At 45.2% G+C, this 21,626-nt stretch overlaps 1 protein-coding gene across 6 annotated transcripts in view; it reads right to left on the bottom strand.

The window, feature by feature from the left end:
- Nucleotides 1–21,626, bottom strand: part of MRAP2 (melanocortin 2 receptor accessory protein 2) — an 83,894-nt gene that overhangs the window by 29,919 nt on the left and 32,349 nt on the right. Inside the window, exons 1-2 of one of the 6 annotated variants that reach the window (XM_082406032.1) lie at nt 18,085–18,105; nt 2,542–2,674 (exon numbers count right to left, since the gene is read on the bottom strand). In XM_082406032.1, coding sequence (XP_082262158.1) covers nt 2,542–2,668 — 127 coding nt within the window. In that variant the 5' untranslated portion in view covers nt 2,669–2,674; nt 18,085–18,105. The other 5 variants (XM_082406030.1, XM_082406029.1, XM_082406028.1 and 2 more) reach the window with 5 other exon arrangements.

Raw genomic sequence — 21,626 nt, forward strand, 5'->3', positions numbered from 1 at the left:
GAGAATTCAAAATAACGGTCATAAACATAGGGGTAAGCTCCTTGACATCACTCTTGGTAATGATTTTTTGGGCTTAACACCAAAAGCAAAGGGAACAAAGGCAAAAATAAACATGAGGGAGAAGGAAACCATCAACAAAATGAAAAGGCAAATTATGGACTTTGAGAAAACATTTGCAAATCACATATCTGGTAAGGGGTTAATATCCAAAATATACAAGGAACTCATACAACTCAATAGCAAAAAAACAATGCAATTTAAAAATGGGCAAAGGGGGACTTCCCTGGTGGTGCAGAGGTTAGGAATCTGCCTGCCAATGCAGGGGTCACGGGTTCGAGCCCTGGTCCAGGAGGATCCCGCATGCCGCGGAGCAACTAGGCCCGTGCACCACAACTACTGAGCCTGTGCTCTAGAGCCCACGAGCCACGACTACTGAAGCCCGTGTGCCTGGAGCCCGTGCTCCGCAACAAGAGAAGCCACCGCAATGAGGAGGCCTGTGCACCGCAGTGCGGGGTGGCCCCCTCTCGCTGCAACTAGAGAAAAGCCCATGCGCAGCATCGAAGACCCAACACAGCCAAAAATTTAAAAAAAAAAAAAAAAAAAAAAGGGCAAAGGGCCTGAATAGACATTTTTCCAAAGAAGATATCCAAATGGTCAACAGGTACCTGAAAATGTGCTCAACATTGCTAATCTTTAGAAAAATGCAATTCAAAACCTCAAAGAGATATCATCTCACCACTGTTAGAATGTCTGTTACCAAAAAGACAAGAGATAACAACTGTTGGTGAGGATGCGGAGAAAAGGGAGCCCTTGTGCATTGTTGGTAGGAATGTAACTGGTGCAGCCACTATGAAAAACAGCATGAAATTTCCTCAAGAAATTAAAAGTTGAACTACCATATGATCCAGCTTTCCCATTTCTGGATATATATCCAAAGGAAATGAAAGCGTTATCTTGAAGAGGATATCTATACTCCCATGTTCATTGTAGCATTATTCACAATAGCCAAGGTATGGAAACAACTTAACTGTCTATTCATGGATGAATGGATTAATTAAATGTTATAGATAGATAGATGATAGATAGATGTTTGAGTATTATTTGGCCTTTAAGAAGAAGGAAATACTGTCATTTATGACAACACTTGTGAAACTGGAGGGCATTATATGAAGTGAAATAAACGAGACAGAGAAAGACAAATAGCGCATGATATCACTTTTATGTAGACTCTAAAAAAAAGAGAAGAAGTCGAACTCATAGAAACAGAGAGTAGAAAAGTGGTTGCCAGGGGCTGGGGGATTGGGGAAATCAGGAGAGGTTGGTAAAAGAGTATAAACTTTCAGCTATAAGATGAATAAGATCTAAGGATCTAATGTATAACATGGAAAGTATAGTTGATAACACTGTTTTGTACAATTGAAATTTGCAAGAGAATAGAACTTAAATGTTCTCACCAACAAATAAACAATCAAACAAATACATACCTGAGGTGATGGATGTGTTAATTAACTTGATGGGGGGAATCTTTTCACAATATATAAAATATATCAAATTACCACTTTGTATACTTTAAATATATTACAATTTTATTTGTCAAGTATACCTCAATGAAGCTGAAAAAAATAGAAAGCCCACTTTGCAAGTAGGAGTGAGGAATCATGAATGCCAAGACAGCTTAGAGTGGCAGCGGCCAGGAAACACAAAAGAAGTGAAAGCATTTCCTTTGCCACATTTGCATCTTCAATTCTAGTCTCTCTTGTATTTCCTAGCATGTTCCATTAATCTGAGCCAGATAAGAACCTACGATTTTTATGGTGCTGCGGACATTCATTCTGAAACAAGCAAACATCTCTGGAATATTTATGGGGTAACCACGACAGGACCCAGTAGTGGGCAGCACTTTCTGCTTGTTATGTCAACTCTGCTTAAGGAAACTGAGCTGCTTCATGCTGGCCAGTCAGCAGACACTTATGACTGGAGGTGGATGGTAACCTTTCATAGAGTTATATTTCCTTGCTCTGTGCTGGATCATTAATCACTCCAATAACACAAAGCACAATGCATGCCTATAACACAGAGCTGGGAATGACTGCAGGCTATTCTGGTCCATCACTATGAACACACACAGACAGACTGCTTTCCACAGCCCCAGAAACCCAGCGGGGCTGAAAGGACATTGCGGACTGTTACAAGAGAAGGTTCTTCAAATTAGAGTTCCAAATTCTATTTGTGTACACATTTTTGATGGTCCAAATGTTCACATGGTTTCAGAGAGCTGGCATCATTAATTTTTCTAAAATCTCAATTTGAAAGTGACATTGATTCATGTTCCCCCACTAAGGGAATCTTTCAAGTTCTTCGTCAATCATATTATACATCCCTGAGCAATGAGCCTATATTTGGAGGGGGTGTTTTCCAGGGATTTGGGGGTAGAGGACAGATTTCTATAAAAAGGATGTTCAGGAAAAGTAAACACTGGGGATTTCACAGGTTAAAGCAAACACACATCATGCTTACAATGGGGAATTGCACAAGACTTACATTTGTGAGCCTTCAGTCCTTCAAAGGAAACTGGTCCAATCTCATAATACTCATATTCCCAGGTGTAATCAGAATTAGATGCAGATTGCTGGGACGTCCTGTTAGAAACTAACCTCTGGGCAGACATCTCCACCTGCAGAAATGGAGAAAGGCAAGTGTAGAGTCTGTTAACGCATCCACATTGTCCTTGACCATGCTCAGGAGGTCAGCAGGCAACGGCCTCAGGAAGGTCCTATCCACCAGGTCAGGGACAGCCCTCTCTGGCTGCCTGCATTCCCAGTGGCCATTACTTCCTTTTATCTCTCCACGAGACTGGTATGTATTATTTGCAACCAGAGGCCATGTCTTCTTTCATGGTTGTTCCCCCAGAACTTAAACCAGTGCCTGGCACATAACCAACTTCCAATAACTGATGAAAGAAGGAAGTAAGGTGGGGGAGAGTGTATCAAAATCCCTGAGATCACGACTTCAGCCTCATCACCTATCACCACCTATACAGAGCCTATAGAAAATAGATAAAATCAGTATCAGAAGAGAAGAAGCTCAGTAGACCTCTACTGGGCACCTACCATGCAAAAATAAAGACATGCGACCTATGTCTAATGAAATAAGGGTGAAGAAAAAAGAAGGGGTCAACAGAAGTCACATCATTGGAGAAGATCTTCAGTGGAATCCCCAATCTTGGTCACTGCTAACTCCTGAAATCTGTCCTATTTTCAGGATGTCCCAATGCCTTGTTTGTTATAATTTGAGATTTAAAAGTGCTGACTTCTTTGTGAGACGAGGTTGTACTGTGCAGCATGGATACCAAAGGTGACAAGTCCACAGAGCCAATATTCAGTACTGAGCATCTGCTGTATGTGAGGCACCATACATTGTGGGCTAGGAGGAGATGTTAGACCAGGACTCCAGAGACCTCCCCTAATAATGGGGAAAGAACACTAAGTGACAACAGTAATGTAAGGGAAAATCTGAATAAAGTACCAGCCAAAACCAAGATCCACTGAGCAGTATAACCACTGGATCCCACTCCACAAGAGCTTTCTGAAGCTCCCCTTCTCCCACCCGCCATGGGTCAGTACCACCTACCACTGCCATTAGGGCACAACCCCCAGAGAAACTGAGGCAAAATCACCACCACCCCTCTGGCCCAGGGCATGAGTCTCACCTTTCCCTCTTCCGTTCTTCCCCAGGCCAGTCCTGGACCCCACAGAAACAGACTCCAAACCCTCACATTCTATTGTTCAAAAGATGGTGTGCTCTGACCCAGAGACGCGTGCCAGTATCAGAATTAGAGGGTGACTCTGAGTGCCCAGCCAGGCGAATCACTCCTCCAAAGGTAGAAGAGAATATACCAATTGTCCTTTGGGAAAGAAAGCTACACAAATTTTAAGAAAAAGCTGACCTTTGAGTAAGGATTCAGTTACCTTCCTAATACCGGCACAAAAATAACATAAAATCATTACCACCATATCTTCTTTGGCATTTCTAGTATTTGAACAAGAGTTGATTTCCCTCGACGATGAAATAGACGAGGGTCTTCATCGTTGTTCTCCCTCCATTTGCTATGTTGCCAGGGAAGACACTGCAGCTCTCCCAGCCACATTTTCCTCATCTGCAAAACCGACCATCCTGACTTCCTGTTGTTGGAAGGAAGTGGTTCTGGCTACAGTCACTAATTGACACCATCATCACTCACCTGGCCCACTTCTTGAGCCTCCTGTTTTTTCTGCTTCTACTCTTACAGATCCGTTGCAATCCATTCTCTACACATCAGCCAAAGATCTTTTAAAAAGACAAATTGCCCTTGTCACTCTTTTGCTTAGTACTTTTAAATGGCTTCCCATTGCTCCAAGGACAAAGTCCAAAATCCTTAAAATGCCTTACAAGGTCATGGCTTGAGCCCTGCTGTCTCCTCTCATCTTGCCTCCTACCCTATACCAAGCCGCACTTGGATTTCTTGCAGTTCCTCAAGTACTTCATGCTCCCTGCAACGGGCACACATACTGTGCCCTCTGGCAGGAGTATCCCTCCCACCATTTCATCCTAACCCACCCGCCTTCTCTGCATACTCTTGTCATCTACACCGGAATCAGCAAATCCAGCCCACTACCTGTTTTTGTATAGCCTGCAAGTGAAAAACATTTTAATATATTTAACGGTTGGGGAAAAAAATCAAAAGAATTATATTATTTCATGACCTGAGAGAATTATGTGAAATTCAAATATCAGAGTCCATAAATAAGGCTTTATTGGAACACAGCTACCCTCGTTTGTTTTTGTATCTTTTGTCTTCTCTAGCACTATAACAGCTGAGTAGTTGTGACAGAGATAGTAGAGCCGCAAAAACCTAAAATATTTACTTTCTGATATTTTATAGAAAAAGTTTGCTAACCCCTCCCCGCCTTGAGAGCCATGGGAAAAAAATGATCTGAGCTTCTGTTTTCCCATCAGGAGAATGAAGGTGATAACAGTACCTACATGATGGAGTTGCTGTAAAGATTAAATGTGATGTTGCATGAAATGTGCATAGCCAGGACCCAGGTTGAGATCAATCAAGAGTAGCCAGCACTATTATTATAAGCTAAGAAATGCTAGTCTGGCATAGAAAAGCCTAGGTTTATTCTTTTTTTTTTAAACTTTTTTTGGGGGTTTATTTATTTTTATTTATGGCTGTGTTGGGTCCTCGTTGCTGTGCTAGGGCTTTCTCCAGTTGCAGCAAGTGGGGGCTACTCTTCATCACGGTGCGCGGGCCTCTCATTATCGCGGCCTCTCTCGTTGCGGAGCACAGGCTCCAGACGCGCAGGCTCAGTAGTTGTGGCTCACGGGCCTAGTTGCTCCACGGCACGTGGGATCTTCCCAGACCAGGGCTCGAACCCGCGTCTCCTGCATTGGCAGGCAGACTCTCAACCACTGCACCACCAGGGAAGTCCCTAGGTTTATTCTTTAGACAACACAAACTCCCCTGTCAGCCAGTTCCTAACTTCACCATGTGGTTAACTGATCTGTGTGGTCTAGACAAATGAATAAAATTACTATAATAAAAAATAAGTCAAAAAAAAAAAATAAGTCAAAAGGCATTCGTTTCAACGGTTTAAAAATCATAATGAGAAACGTACATCATGGGATTCATGATGTTTCATCAAGTCAAAAATATGGTAATAATTTCTCTTTTTTTAAGGAAAATAAGATGAAGTCTGGTTTGAGCATATCATTTTTATTGGAAATCAGCATTACAGCCAATGTAATAAGCAGAGGGAGGCACTGGGCTTCATCTGGTGTCAAAAATAGAAAATAGAAAAAAGCACATGAAACAATGGAGAAAATAAAGATGAGAGAGTGTTTTCCATGCTCTGAGCATCACTCCCCATGGCTATGCTCTTCTCCACATCCGTGCACAGTGGTTCCCCATCCGTGGCCGCCCAGGCCCATGGGACCAGAGGGTCTTCCTATCGGCTCAGGAAGAAGCATTAGCACCACCTGCACAGGGCCAGCCAGGAACTAGCAAGCAAAATATCTGTAAAAGGGTCAGATACCAAGAAGCATCAACCACTTACCTACCACAGAGAGAGTGTCTTTTCATTCCTTCTTTTTCTCTCCCTTACACCATTCCTGTTCTTCTAAGTGAACTATTTAAGGATGGAGGGAGACCACAGGTGAAAAGGTCCTGAGAGTGGAAAGCCTGCCCTTTAAGAGAGGACACCTGACAGATGCCTGGAGACAAGAGGTTCTCTGGGGAAGCAGAATAGGATGCCGGCCACCCCCCTCCCACCCAAGCAGCCACCGTTGTGGAGGACTTCAGATTAAAGGAGCGGCTTGTGTTTTCACTGGCTAGTTCCTCTCAGTTCTTGAATTCCAAAGATAGATTTGGAGCATGGAACCTCTGGCTTCTGCTTTCACCTCGCACCCTTGAAAAAGTTCATGAGGTAATGTTTTCATGCAAGTCTCAGATCAACCAGCTTGGGCCAGCCATCACATGCACAAGGACAAACAACAAACAGAAGGCAGGATTTTGTATATAATGTCCACTGTCGTAGTTCAGGGTTGCCTTTCTGAGCTTTGCAGACACAGAAGCTAGCACTGTTTCACCATTTGGAAACTGCCAGCATGTCTGGGTATCAGCCTCCAGAGGGTGATATTCTCATCACAGTGAGGAATGTCTGGGCCTTAACACGCACTGAGGGAGAGGCAGGGGGGTGCGCACTGAGGCTTACTCACGGGGTGCTGGAATCAGCTGCTCTCTTCAGAACACAGCAAACAGGAAACGCAGGGCTCGGTGTGTGGCTGCCTTCTGCACCCACCCTGCTCCTGCACACCCCCTCCTGAGATTCTCCTAATGTCAGGTTTCTTCATAATATTAGCATCATTAAAACTAACTTCTTCCAGAGGAAACATATCCCAAACAAGCCCCCAGGAGCTGCACGGAGAGACTAATTGATCTTTTGAGCGTCTTGCCAACAACAATAATGAAACATTATGACTGCACCTCACAGCCCCACCTGAAAAGGAAGTTTACCTTTTCCAGGTGTGCACAGGGTAGTTTAGGCCAGCTTATGGGGGTGGGAGAGGGAGGGAAGACCTCAAACGCAAACAGAGAGGGCTATTAGCAGGTCCCAGACACCTCTCATGGCAGTCTAAACATCCCTCTTCTCCCACCCACATTCCCAACACTTTCATCTCTTCTTTCAATTATCCAGTCTTTCCTCCTCCAACCCAGATTCCCACACCACTCCTGGGCACCCTCTTGCCTTCTTAAAGACAGGTCAAGCAATTCTCTCCACCTCCCTGAATTTGGGAAGATGTATATGGACATGGAACCTCCCATGGAGTGACTAAAAACTCTTCATCAATAGCCTTGGTGGGTCACGTTGGGTACATGGGCCAGGGGAGCTGTTTCCTTGGAACTGGACCTTTATTTCCATGTTAAGGGGTAGACATCAGCACGTGAGTTTTCCAAGTGGCCATCAACTCAGGCACGGGACTAGCACATTAAAGAGAGAACCGAAAGATGCCTATAAACCCTAAAAAATGAGCACACGTGCACACACGCACACAAAACTGACAACACAGCCAGGAAGATACTCCAAGCAGCTGTTGGCCAGTGCCACAGACCCAAAGACCCAAGGTGATCAGCTTGCATTGAGGCAGATCTAATGACCCATTTGGATATGAGATCAAAATTCCCAATTGCAGTCATTCTATATTCTTTCTGTTCAATTCCCAAATTCCAGAAGTGGGCATGCCACCCAGAATGCCAACCTCCATTCTGACCTGGGCCATGAAGGTCTCATTAATTACTTATTCTTATCTCTTTCTTCCTTCTATTCCTAGGAACAACTATCCCCATCACAACAGAGAAGTCACACTCTTGACCCATCACCCTTTCTCTCTCCCAGCCAAGACATCCAAAAAACCAAAGGTAAAGTCTGGCCAGGCTACATTCTGGTCACTGAGGAGCCCAAGGTCAGAACTTCAGAAGCACAGCTTTAGAGGTTTAATTCTCTCATTGCACAAAGGTCTGACCAGGCACCCAATCAGAACTGACGGTGCACTCAGCTTACCTGCATCTATGTGGGGAGGACCAAACAGAGAAAATGAGAGTCTGCAAGGTTATGAGTCGGGCTCATGGTTAGACCAGAGCCAGCTGGATATTCCTAAAGCATTTCTAAAAGGCACTACATCCCAGCAAGGAATCCGTTTGACCCCTAAAATCCGAACCTCCAAGGTCCCCTCCCAGGGCAGTGCTTAACAAACGCTGACATGGTCTTCTTTCCAGAACACTGCTCTTTTTTATAGATTCCGTGCAAACCACATTCTACCTGCACTTGTCACTTTAATTCTCAAGTTTGCAGATTCCTTTTCTGTGAATCCATTTTAAGTCAGCAACTTCTTTTGAGGGTGTGGATTTTTACTTTCTTCAGTTAAAGAGGCAATGCTTCCAGGACTTTAGACTTTAGTCCTCCTCCTAACTATTATCTTTTGAGTTGAGCCTGCATCTTACTTTTGAAGTCTGAGATTCTGGCCACTCACTTCAGGCTAGAGATGTTACACACACACACACACACACACACACACACACACACACACACACACACATACACACACACGGTTCCTCCTCCCTTCTCAAAAGGACATACCTCCCAAATTTCTCTACATTATCAAGGTTTATGCCTTCCTGGGTATTTCCTAGAAAGCACTCAGTTACTCAGCAGCCTTCAAAAACATGGTGGCTGCAGCTGGCAGAGAAATTCTGGATGCGTCGTCCCCCCGCCTCTCCCCACTTCTCCCCTGCACAGCAGCAGCTTATTTCTAGGAACAAAACATGGAACAAAAAGTGTTTGCAAGCCTTAAGATTTCCTGTCTGAATATCAGAATCAATGCCAATAGAAGAACAACTTCTAAAACTAGAGACGAAACTTAATATTTCGTACAGCTAGATATTCAGCCAATACCTGAAATGCAGAGATGCTGAATTAACGAGCGAGCATCCTTCCTCCACCAGCTGTTGCCTCAAAGAGGATAAGAGGATAAGGGGTGGGTCCTACACCCACCTCCTCTAGTTATATTCTGGGCACCTACATAGCCGTAAATAGACTGAAAAGTACTTTTTAAAGTTGGTGCTTCCCGGCTCTGTGATACTCCCTGGGTCAGCCCAGCAAACGGTTATTGCATGACCTACTGGAGGCGGGGGGACACAATGGCTGTCCTTGAGCCCTTTGGAGAGGGTCTCTGGAGATGGTAACAGACCTCTGCAATACACCACAGTACAGGCTATGCTAGGAGCGCACGAACCAATCCTCCGGCGGCACTCTCTTCCTTCTGGTCTCTTTTCCATCAGGGGAGGGGCCTCCCCTGCTTGCTCACCGCTGTATTTCCAGTAACCCACCCAAAACCTGGCTCATATCAGACATGCAATAAGTACTTACCGAGTCAGTTTCTTATGATGTGGAAAAGCCACAAAATTATCTTCTTTCACCCTTTCTCAACCCTAAACCCGACAGCAGAGTTCTCCCATTCTAACAGAGACTTCAGCTGGACAGAGAGAAGAACATCAGGCCCACACAGGGAAAAAACACCCAAGAAAGAGGCTGTAAAGGCTCCATCTGGGAAGGATTTCCCGAGAAGTGACAAGGCACGGCTCTGAGATGCGTGTGGAGGTGGCAGGCACACTGCCCTCAGCTCTGCAGATTTAGGGAGCTGGGTTTCCACAGTCCTCCAGGGCTGAGGCGGTCACGCTGACCAAGCGAAGGAGAATGATTTATCACCAGAGCATCCATTTGTGGAATGACAATAACGAACAAAATGGCCAAGCAGATCAGAGCACGTGTTTTACACAGTCTGGGAAACAAAATTGAAGATTAGATTCACCACATTAGCTGGTGAATGTGGAATTAGGGCAAAGGACTCATGTTACATAATATACCCCATTGCACACAACACAGGATGCTCTGCTGCTTGTCCTGTATCCCAACATGGATGCCCTGTTGCAGCCACAAAGTAAGGACACTCTCACCGGTGGTGGGGTTGGTGTCCCCACCATGGAAATGTCATCTGGTTAGTGAACTCCTGCCTCTTTCTGGACGTTGCTTTTCTTGGTCTGGACTTCAAAATAGTCTAGGCATGTTGAGGACATCAGTAGAATCCCAAATTGACCACTCTCTTATAATTAGGTTTTTTGTGTTCCTATTTACTATTTATTTTTTGCTTTATTCCTGAGCCTTCTGTAAAAGTACGGCAGAAGATCTAAATAGACGTTTCTCCAAAGAAGACATACAGATGGCCAAAAAGCATGTGAAAAGATGCTCAACATCACCAAATATCAGAGAAATGCAAATCAAAACTACAATGTTGGAGAGGGTGTGGAGAAAAGGGAACCCTCCTACACTGTTGGTGGGAATCTAAATTGGTACAGCCACTATGGAGAACAGTATGGAGGTTCCTTAGAAAACTGAAAATAGAGCCACCATATGATCCTGCAATCCCACTCCTGGGCATGTATCCGGAGAAAACCATAATTCGAAAAGAGACATGTACCACAGTGTTCACTGCAGCACTACAATGAAAAAGAATGAATATATGTATATGTATAACTGAATCACTTTTAATTAATTTTTTTAAAGTACTAGAGTCAAGTCAAAGAACCAGCTATCAAAAAGCGGTGCTTCGGGGCTTCCCTGGTGGCGCAGTGGTTAAGAATCCGCCTGCCAGTGCAGGGGACACGGGTTCGAGCCCTGGTCCGGGAAGATCCCACATGCCGCGGAGCAACTAAGCCCGTGCGCCACAACTACTGAGCCTGTGCTCTAGAGCCTGCGAGCCACAACTACAGAGCCCGCGAGCCACAGCTACTGAGCCCACAACGCCTAGAGCCCGTGCTCCACAACAAGAGAAGCCACTGCAATGAGAAGCCCGTGCAACGCAACGAGAGTAGCCCCCGCTCGCCACAACTAGAGAAAGCCCACCCGCAGCAACGAAGACCCAACGCAGCCAAAAATAAGTAAATAAATAAATAAATAAATAAATAATAAATTTATTAAAAAAAAATTGGTACTTCATCATGAAATAACACTTCACACCCATTCAAATGACTATTATCAAACAAACAAAAAAAACCCAAACCAGAAAACAGTTAAGTGTTAGCAAGGACGCAGAGAAATTAGAACGCTTGTGTGTTGTTGTTAGGAAGATAAAATGGTGCGGCTGCTATGAAAGATAGCATAGTGGTTCCTCAAAAATGTAAATATGGACTACCTTATGACCCAGCATTTCCACCTCAGGGTATATACTCCAAAGAACAGAAAGCAGGGGTTCCAAGAGATATTTGTACCTCACCATTGCAGCATTATTCACAACAGCCAAAAGGAGGAAGCAATCCAAATGTACACTGCTGGATGAACGGATAAACATAATGTAGTATGTACGTGCAACGGAATATTATTCAGCCTTAGAAAAGAAGGAAATTCAGACATAGGCTACAACATGGATGAACCTTCAAAATACTATGCTAAGTGAAGTAAACCAGACACACAAGAACAAATATTGCATGATTCTACTTATATGAGGTATCTAGAGCACTCAGATTCATGGAGACAGAAAGTGGAATGGTGGTTGCCAAAGGCTGGGAGAAGGGGGGAATGGAGAGTTTTTGTTTAATGGATACAGTTTCAGTTTGGGAAGATGAAAAACTTCTAGAGACGGATGGTGGTGATGGTTGCACAACACTGTGAACGTACCTAATGCCACTGAGTTGTACGCTCAAATATGGTACATTTTATGTTATGTATATTTCACTCAAAAAAATGTTCTAAAATTTTTTAAATAGGAAAAGAATAATAATAAAAATCAACATTTCCTGACCAATGCACTAGGGCTGGGGGAGGGTAACTGAGAGCTCCCCAAAGTAAAAGCCCACCCAGAGGACAAAAGATGGTGCTGGGGCATCCAGGAACCCTCCCCGTGTGGGTCCTTCCTCCACGGCCAACCTTCAAGGATCCAGCTTTGCTCTGTTCAAGAGCCCTTGTGGCACCTTCTTGCCAAGTAAAAGGAATACTCTGTCCTGGCTGTGAGGAATCACGCTTCCCTATGCCAGGGAGAAGCTGGCAGAATATTTATGCTGTGCCAGCTGTGGTCCTCCCACTCGGACTAGTCCTGGAAATAGACTGCTTCCCTGTCTCTCCTTTCTCTAAGTTTCACCTCCTATGGTCCGTGTCATTAGCCCACTGCATTTCAGCATAAGTTCACCACCAGTTATTCTTCTGAAGCTTCCGGGGCCTTCTCATGGATTACATTTAAAGTCTGTTGCTTCCCCAGGACAAAAAGGAAGTGCCTCAATCTCATAAAACCGGCTCCAGTCTCTGGGAAATGCTTCCTGGAGACCAGCTGGATTTCATGGATCCGGAAAATTGGAATGCTGACATTTATATTTTGCCAAGTAAGGAAACGTGTAAAAAACAACTATCATTAACAATTATTACTTCATAGACAAAAAGTTATTTTAAGCACCCTCCAAGTAGGAGAGATATAATCTCACAGTAAAAATAGTCAGTCCTCTGCAAGAAAGGAAAGTCGGCTGTCTGGCATCAGTATTTTCACAGCAAGCAGACAGTTCCATGCAGGTCTGCACTACATTGCTTCTGACCACTGCACTCATGTGATAGCTACCTGGAATGGCTTAAATATTCACTCTCTCTGACAGCAAAGAGAAAGGGCTAAAAGAGCTGTAGTGAAATTCCCTTCCAGACCTATGACTCTAGAGCTTAATGAAAGACTATGTTGCTTTCCACTTGCATCACAAACTCAATGATGTGTGTCTGTTTGTGAAAACTGTGTGTGTATGTATGTATATGTGTGTGTGTGTGTTTGTGTGTGTGTGTGTGTGTGTGTAGTACAATATGGATAAGGTCCTACTATGGGCTGAGTTGTGTTCCCCAAAATTTATAGGTTGAAATCCTAGCTCCCAATACCTTTGGATGTGACTATATTTGGAAACAGAGTCTTTAAAGAGGTACTTAAGTTAAAATGAGGCTGTTGGGATGAGCCCTAATGCCATCTGACTGGTGTCCTTATAAGAAGAGGCGATTAGGACACACAGAGAGACACCAGGAGCACTCATGCACAGGGACAACCTTGTGAAGAGGCAGCAGAAAGACGGTCATCTATAAGCTAAACAGAGAGGACCAGAACAGATCCTTCCCTTACGGTCCTCAGAGGAAACCAACCCTGCTGACACCTTGATCTTGGACTTCCAGTCTCCAGAGCTGTGAGACAATGAATTTCTGTTGTTGAAGCCACTCAGATTCAGGTATTTTGTTACAGTGGTCCTAGCATACTAATACAGCTGCTGAAAGTAATTTTTTAAAACCAATGTTCTCTTTGATGAGTTAATTAGACAAACTCTCCTAGAAAAGCCATTAAAAATAACTTACTTTATACCAATCACTCCTACTCTCACCAAATAACAAATACATTTTTGGAAAGAAAACCAAATGCCATTAATCTATCCCACTATATGCCATCTTTAGCCACTACATTTATCATGGCCTCATCACCATGTCCTTCAAGGAGAAAGAACATGAACACATTAAAATTAGTATGAGTCAATTCAGCCCAACACGGATATTCTCAACACTGTGAGCTTGACTTTGAGTGATTTAGTGGCGGTTGAAAAGTCAAGGCCTGTACCCTCAAAGAATTCAGAGAATTCAGGCTTGAATTTAGAACCATGCTTTCCCCTGCTGAATTTCACCCTCTTAAACACACACAAACACACACAGGTTGAGAAGCATCAAAAAAGCCCAATGACACAAACAGATAGCAGGTGCAACACAGTCATTAAGAAAGGAAGGGCTCATTATGGCAGAGGAGCCTGGGGTGGGGGGACCCTCAGAGATGGCCCTCTGAGTCTTTGCCCACTCTGTCCCACCTGCCAGCCTGCACTGCCATCTCCCACTCTCCAGACTCCTGCCTACCTTTGAGGGTAGGGCTCAGTCACCGTTTCCCCCATGGAAATCTGTCCAACTATCTCAGCCCCCGAGGACTCTTTCCCTTTTCTCAAATTCCATCACATGAATTACTTAAATCTGTCATTTTAATAACGAGACGGTATAAATCAGACTCCCTTGGTGCCTCTTATTGAACCCTCATACTGATTTATATAGATGCTAGTATAAAGCATGACAGCCAGATGAATTAACGTTTTAATGGTACTAGGGAAACAACTGCCCTTTCCATTTTAATTAGTGGAATTTTTGAAACTCCTGGCATGAGTAAGACTAAGGAGGGCGAGAATGGCCATCTCTTAAATCACTTTGAGGATGATCTGGCAAACAAGCCTACTTTGTATTTATTGCTGATGGACTCTATCTCCAAGCAGCACACACTGTTCCTTACAGTCCTGAGCTGAATCATTCCTTTGACAAACAAGCAAGAAAGGAAGGGGACCAGGTATTTCAATCTCTGTTCTACAGAAAAGGAAATTTAAAGCAGTGGTTTAAGAGCTGCAGACAGAGTAGCAGGAAAGCTACACCTTCTAATGATCATTTTCTAACGATCTAATCCCTCCTAGGTCTCCCCTCTGTTTTCCTAGGACTGAGGGTGTCAAATAGCCCCCAAATCTTGGGTCACACCTGGTTCAACCTCTTGGAGCATCAATTTTAAGAGAAAACTTGGAAGACATTTTTATATTAAAAAAGTGCAGACACATTACAAAGTAAACTGCAAATATCAAATGGAAGCTCAAGATAAACATCTACTTGCTTCTGGCAGCCTTGGCCTCCGCTTTGGACTCCCAGAAAAACGGGATAACTCTCCTCGCCTGTTGAGGTAATTTAGTGGAAATTTTAAAGAAGCTCTGGTAGGAATATATGTAGGTTTACATGATATAGTTTCTAGTAGTTTCCAGATTTTCAGATCTTCATCATAAATTTCTGATTTTTTCCTTTTTTTTTTTTTAACAGAAGATAAAATTATATTTTCTGGGAAAATCTACACAAATGTTAGGAGAAAGACAGGTAATGTTTATAAGCAATACCCTCACTCATCTCCTAGTTATTTTTTTTTTCTTATTCAACCAGGCAAATTCAGAGCCAATCCTTAAGGAAGCAGCTCCCTCAGCTGCCCCACCTTTGCCTTTAATTGTTGTTTTTGCTGTTCCCAAGTACATGCATGAGGAAAACAAGCGCACCTTTAGGGAGAATAATTACTTGAGGCTTATAAATTATTTTCACTTGAAGGGTTATGAAATGTACCAATGTTCTCTAGGCAGGGGAAAATTACATAGATCTGGGTAACACAGACACTAGCAATAATTAAACTGAGACTTTCAAAAAACATCCATCATTTTAGCATCTCATAGATCCTCTATGTAATCTTGGACCAAATACTTAATCCCTCTGTGCCTTAGTTTCATCATCTGTTAAATGGGAATGGTGATAATTATATTCCCTACTTCATGGGGGTGCTACAGGATTGAGAAAAAATTACAAAACACTTATAACTCTGCCTGACACGTAATAAGCTCCATGAGAATATCTATTTCTAAAAAACCCCTGTCCTTATCACTGCTCTCACAACCCACGTTTGCTATTGAGCAGCTACTTCACACGATGGTTCATTCGGGCCTGGTGGGCCATTAAGACCCTCAGGTTTCTTCTCTCACATGAAATGCTGCTTAACGGGGCCACCCCATCCTTTACTTTTTTCATTGATTCTTTGAACCCAAATGCAGAACAGGACCTTCAACCCTACTGTGAGCCAAAACATTCTAGTATTATTATCTCTTGTCCAGAGATAAAATGGGTCTCAGAGAGTATCCTCCCAGATCTGTAATTGCCACAGCTCTGATAAATGTCCCCTCTATGTCTCTCGCCTGATGAGTGACACCAGGAGGTGCAGACTCAGGGACGATGCCTTGTGGTGTGTCCACTCTTCCTACGCCTTATCCTTAGGGATAGTATGATATTTCGTAAAACGTCTCTGCAAAGGCAGGACACACTTTAGATCATCCATGATGGGGAGTGGGGAGGGGACTGAGAATTCCGATTGGCAAAATATCTCAACATCTGGGGGCCTAGAGAAATGGGGAGGAGGAAGTTTACACTTTCCAGAAGGTGTTGATGATATTATTTGCAAGGTAAAAGACAGCCCCCCACTGTGAGCAGATGAAGTTAGCCTGGAAGAAACAATGGGGCAGCCGGGGTTAGGTATGCACACCCATGCTGAGGCAGTACGATAAACAATGGACACACACCTTGCGCGCGCGCGCGCGCGCACACACACACACACACACACACACACACACACACACAATTCATAAAACAATACCTGCCCTTGCACAAACAATGCACTCTGATGCTTTCTCTTCCCTTCTATTGAATTTCATGTTTTAAAAAATGCTGGTGCAACTCACTACACTGATAGCATTCCACTAAAGGTCACAACCCACAGTGGATATGGCATGCCCCAATCTACAGCCCCAGTAGGTTGCTAGAAAAGAGAAAGAAGTCCGTTTGGCATAAATTGAATTTGTAAATCCTTTCCTAGGTGGTCTTGAGCTAGCTTCTGTAAGAATTTGTTCTGGAGGGCTGCCAGGATTCAGTGTTTCCTTCTTTTGAAGTCTGCTGGCTCTGCTCTCATTTCTCAAGCCTGCTCTGAGGGACTGTGAAAGCTTTCACTGCTCTAGGATGCCTGCTATTTGGGCCTTGAACAATCCAGCCTGGTTTCAGGGTTTCCAGATCCTCTTAAAGGGATTTGGGCTGCCCTTCTCACATTGAAAAGAAGGAAATCTATTGGTAGCAACTCAGCCTTCCCCTGTCACCTGTTAATATCGCCTCATCTTCCATAAACACTGGATGATATTCCCGATTCGAACACAACTCTTTATTGTTGGGCACCCCAGCTCCTGGCAGCCTCTCCTGCGTTCGGGACCCAATCCTTACAGCTGGGGGCCTTTCCTGCCTGCGTTCTCAGTGATGCGTCCCCAAGTGATGTACCTAAGGGCCACTGGTTCACAGTCCTAGTTTCCAGACCCTTCCTCCTCAGCATTAACTGGGGGATTCAACTGGGAAAACTTACTCAATATCTCAACCTAATTTTCTTCACAGGGAAACTGGAAATACGACCACTTACCTTTAGGGTTTTCATGAGAATTAATTTACACGTGGGAGTTCCCTTCTCCTCCCTGGAGTAGCAGGGACATTTCCCCCCAAGCTCGCTTTGCTTTCTGAACACCACGGAAGGTTTCGTTTTCGTCAGATGAAATCCACAGCATTATCTGGGATTGCCCGTGTCATCTAAACCGCGGCGGAAACCACAAAGCCTCCGAACAAGTTTCTAATGAGGCGACTCTTTGTCTTCCTCAATTGATTACGCAGAAAGGACGGAAACAGGGAGAAAAACGAAACCGGTATTTCCCTCTAATCAGTAAAATGACCTGCAGGCAGGCGCCCCAGCGCAAACGAAATGAATTAACCAACCGTCAAACCGGCATCATTCCCAGAGCCCGGCCCAAGGCAGGGGGTTCGCACCCGAGGGCTGCGGGCGGCGCGTTCCGCCTGGACCAGCAGATCCCCCGCGCCCGGGTCGGGGGGCTCTCTCGCTTGCCGGGCACATCGGCGCTTGCCGTTCTCCCCCCGGGCGGGAGAAGGTGTGACGGGTCAGTGAGCGGGAGCGAGAGGAGGAAGCCCACCCTAGCCCCAAGCGCCGCGCTTTCAGCCTTTTCCGACGCCCTAGCGCAGGACACGCACATCATCCCGCTGCGAAGAAGGCTTTGAACTTGGGTGCTCTCCACGGCCCCGCACTCTTGCCCTGGGCACCCTCGAGCCCCAGATCTCCCCTCCCCGCTCCCATCCTCCAACTCCGCCAAACTAAAAACCACCCCCAAACCCGAGCGAGCCCGACCGTGGGAGCCGGAGGCGCACGCCCGCGGCGCCCCGTCCCGCCGGCGGTTACCGGCTCCTGCAAGGTGCGTGAGCGCCGCCGCCGCCTCCAGCCGCCTGGCCGGCGGGTGGCTCCCGGCGCTGCGGTGCGGCGGGAACGCGCGCTCCCGACCTGCGGCGGAGGCTGCGCGGGGCGCGGGGCCGCCCCCGGCCCCACCCCACGAGCCCGAGGGCGCCGGGCCGGGAGGAGCGAGCTCGGCGGAACCCTCTGCGCCCGGGGGCGCTCGCGCACCGTCTGGATGAGAGCCTGCCGCGAGGAAGGGAAAGGGATCGGAGAGAATTGTTCGCCCTCCCGGCTGGGCAGTGCGTCCCCTTGGCCAACTTTGAGTGACGGGAGCCCAAGAGCTGAGCGAGAAGGAGTGCAGGATGCAGGATGGATGAGGGTTAGGAAAAATCCTCAGCAGTAGGGTTCAAGTTCAGTTATGCTGGGACCCTCCATCATGTGCTACTTTAATTACTACCTCAAATTTATCTCCTCCTGCCTCCTGGTACTGGCGCCCACCCAGTCAAATATCCCCCAAACGGAGCCCCCAAAGGATGGGACTGGGCCGGGCGTAGTTTCAAATTAGCGACGTGGCTCACTCCTCCCTTCCAGTAAATATTTATCGAGTCCGTCTTCCATGCCGGACACTGATCTGGGCGCTGAGAAAATAGCCTCCTGGAGCCTATATTCTAGTGTAGAGACAGGCAGTCAACAGAACAAATAAGTACATGTCCCATATGGATAGCGACACATGCTGTAGAGAAGAAATAACTCAGGAAGGGCACAGAAAATGTTGACGGCGGCGGGGGGGGGGTGTAGTTTTAAACCAGGTGATCGGAGACGGCCTCACCGTGGAGATGGCTTTTGAGTAAAGATCTAAACATGAGGGATCAAATTCTGCTGGTATCTGGGGCGAAAGCACTTGCTGTGGACCAGCCACTGAGATGGGTTTTACTGAATGAATCATTTCTTTTCCCACGCACAGGCACCTATAAGGCAGCAATTATAACCATTTCCATGTTAAGAACGAGGAGACTGTAGCTTAGAGATGTTACATGAATTACCCAATGTCACATATTAGTGCAAGGAGGGGCTTGCCTTCAAGCTCAGGAAGCCTGGCGCCCCAGAACCGAAGTTTAACCACCACTGCACTGCAGTGGAAGAAATGCAGCAAGAGCAACACGCAGGCAGGTTGGTGGCTGTGTGATTAACTCGCTCTCCCAGTGCCAGAAAAGGATTCCTAGAAATGCCAGCTGATTCATCTTTTTTAAAGCTAATTTCATTACTCCATGTCAAATGAAATATTTTGCCAGCCATCTTTACAACTATATTCCTCAGCCTCGTCCAAAGGTAGTTGAATTCTAAGTGACATAATGTGACCATCTGTGATGAGATTCACTAGTCCTTCCTTAATTCTCCACATTGGTTCCAGTTGCACATTCCTGGTCACCAGGTTGCGATCCGTCACCCACACAGTAGAGCTTGTACTACAGGGCAGCAGGGTGTGGTGAAGCCGGTCAGAGAGCAGAGCCACAGAACCACTGCTGCTGAGAAGCAGTGGTGCAAGCAGGACCGTCTCTGCCTCAGCTGTCAGAGTCAGGTGGCTACTTTTGGGAAGAGTGCCAATGGCTCATGAGGCAGAGAACAAGGGCGCATCGTACTGTGTGGAAAACACTGCACACCGTCAGTTTCAGAGGCTGAAATTAGAGCATCCAATGGGAGCAGCGTCATCAACGGGATGGCAGAGCTCCTGTTTCTCTCCCAGGTATCTCTGCCTCCCCATGGCTGCAATCCGTCTCCTTCTTCCCTCCCCCAGTGCCAGCAGCATCTTCCTATCTTTTCTTCAAGGTCCATCTCAAATGGACTTCTTCCTGGACTACTTCTTCCAGGAAGCCTTCCTTGCTGCCCCAGCTACCAATGAACTCTTGTTCTAAAATTTTATACCTCTCTTATGGCACCTGTCATTTTAGAGTTGCACTCTAAAATAGACTCCTCCTATTCCTCCATAGGCCACTTTAACGTATTTTTTTAAAATTTTATTTATTTATGGCTGTGTTGGGTCTTCGTTTCTGTGCGAGGGCTTTCTCTAGTTGTGGCAAGTGGGGGCCACTCTTGATCGCGGTGTGTGGGCCTCTCACTATCGCGGCCTCTCTTGTTGCGGACCACAGGCTCCAGATGCGCAGGCTCAGTAATTGTGGCTCACGGGCCCAGTTGCTCCGCGGCATGTGGGATCCTCCCAGACCAGGGCTCGAACCCGTGTCCCCTGCATTGGCAGGCAGATTCTCAACCACTGCGCCACCAGGGAAGCCCATATAGGCCACTTTATATTTAATTTCTCTACAGGTCCTAGCAGAGTGCCTTGCATCCAGGGTTTTATTATTTAAATAATATTTAATGAGGGTTTTTTTGTTCATAAATTAATCCATAAGAACCCAGCTTCATTATCCCTTTTTAAAACTGGCGAATAGTTGATGCACAAAATTATAGAAGTTACAGGTGTACAATAGTCACAATATTTAAAGGTTATACTCCGTTTATAGTTATTATAAAATATTGGCTATATTCCCTGTGTTGTACAGTATATCCTTGTAGCTTATTTTATATATGAGTTTGTACCTCTTAATCACCTACCGTTGTACTGTCACTGCTCCCTTCCCTTTCCTCACTGGCAACCACTAGTTTGTTCTCTTTATCTGTGAGTTGTTTCTTTTTTGTTATATTCACTAGTTTGTTGTATTTTTTAGAGTCCACATATAAGTGACATCATACGGTATCTATCTTCCTCTGTCCACTGTCCCTTAATTTGGCCTCTTCATTCCAAAATACCTTTCAAGCTCACAGAAATTTAGTGATAGGACTCAGTTATATGTAGTCATAGTTGTTGTTTGTCAGTATAAATGGGCAGCAGTTTACTTTGAGGTAAATTCTATTTGCTGCCTTCTGAAATTGGAAAACTGAGGTTTAAGAGTAATGTCCCGAAGACCACAAGACCAGTCATGGACAGAGTCAAGATTTAAACCCAGGCCTGTGTGACTCTAAAGTTCACACCCTCCTCCACAACCTCACGTATCTCCTCATTCAATTATCCATTCACACATGCATTCACCTGAGTGATCAACAAATACGTCTATTTATTGTGCTCAGCTCTGCATCAGGCACCGTGAAAATGGCAAATGATTGAAACACAGTCTTGCCCTCAAAAGTGCTTGCAATCTAGTAGAAGGGACAGAGAAATTGGGAAATAATCAGACTTTAGTGTTATAAATCTTATAAAAGAGATGCATAGAGGCCCGACAGGAGCACCTTGTTTTACCTTAGGTAATGACAATAAGGATTCATGGAGATAGAATGTAACTTCAGTTTTGAAGGATATACAGTAGTCTGTTATAATGATAACGAAGAAAAGCATATGGTAGGCAGAGTAAAGAGCAGATGCAAAAATATGGAAGCATGGGAGAAAATGCATTCAGAGAAGGGCTACAGCAACTCAGGAGACCTGCAGCATGGTGAGACAGGTGTTGAGATGAGGCTGGAAAGGTAAGCAGAGCCAAACCACAGGTGGTCCACACATTAGCTTCACTGGAGTCCATTACCCCCTGAACATGTATGAAATCATGGATGTCTTTGTATGGAAACTTTTCACAGGAGAGGTTTGTTAGCTTTAGTCAAAT

The sequence above is a fragment of the Balaenoptera borealis genome (assembly GCF_965194805.1).
Source record: "Balaenoptera borealis genome assembly, chromosome: 9".
NCBI lineage: Eukaryota > Metazoa > Chordata > Mammalia > Artiodactyla > Balaenopteridae > Balaenoptera > Balaenoptera borealis.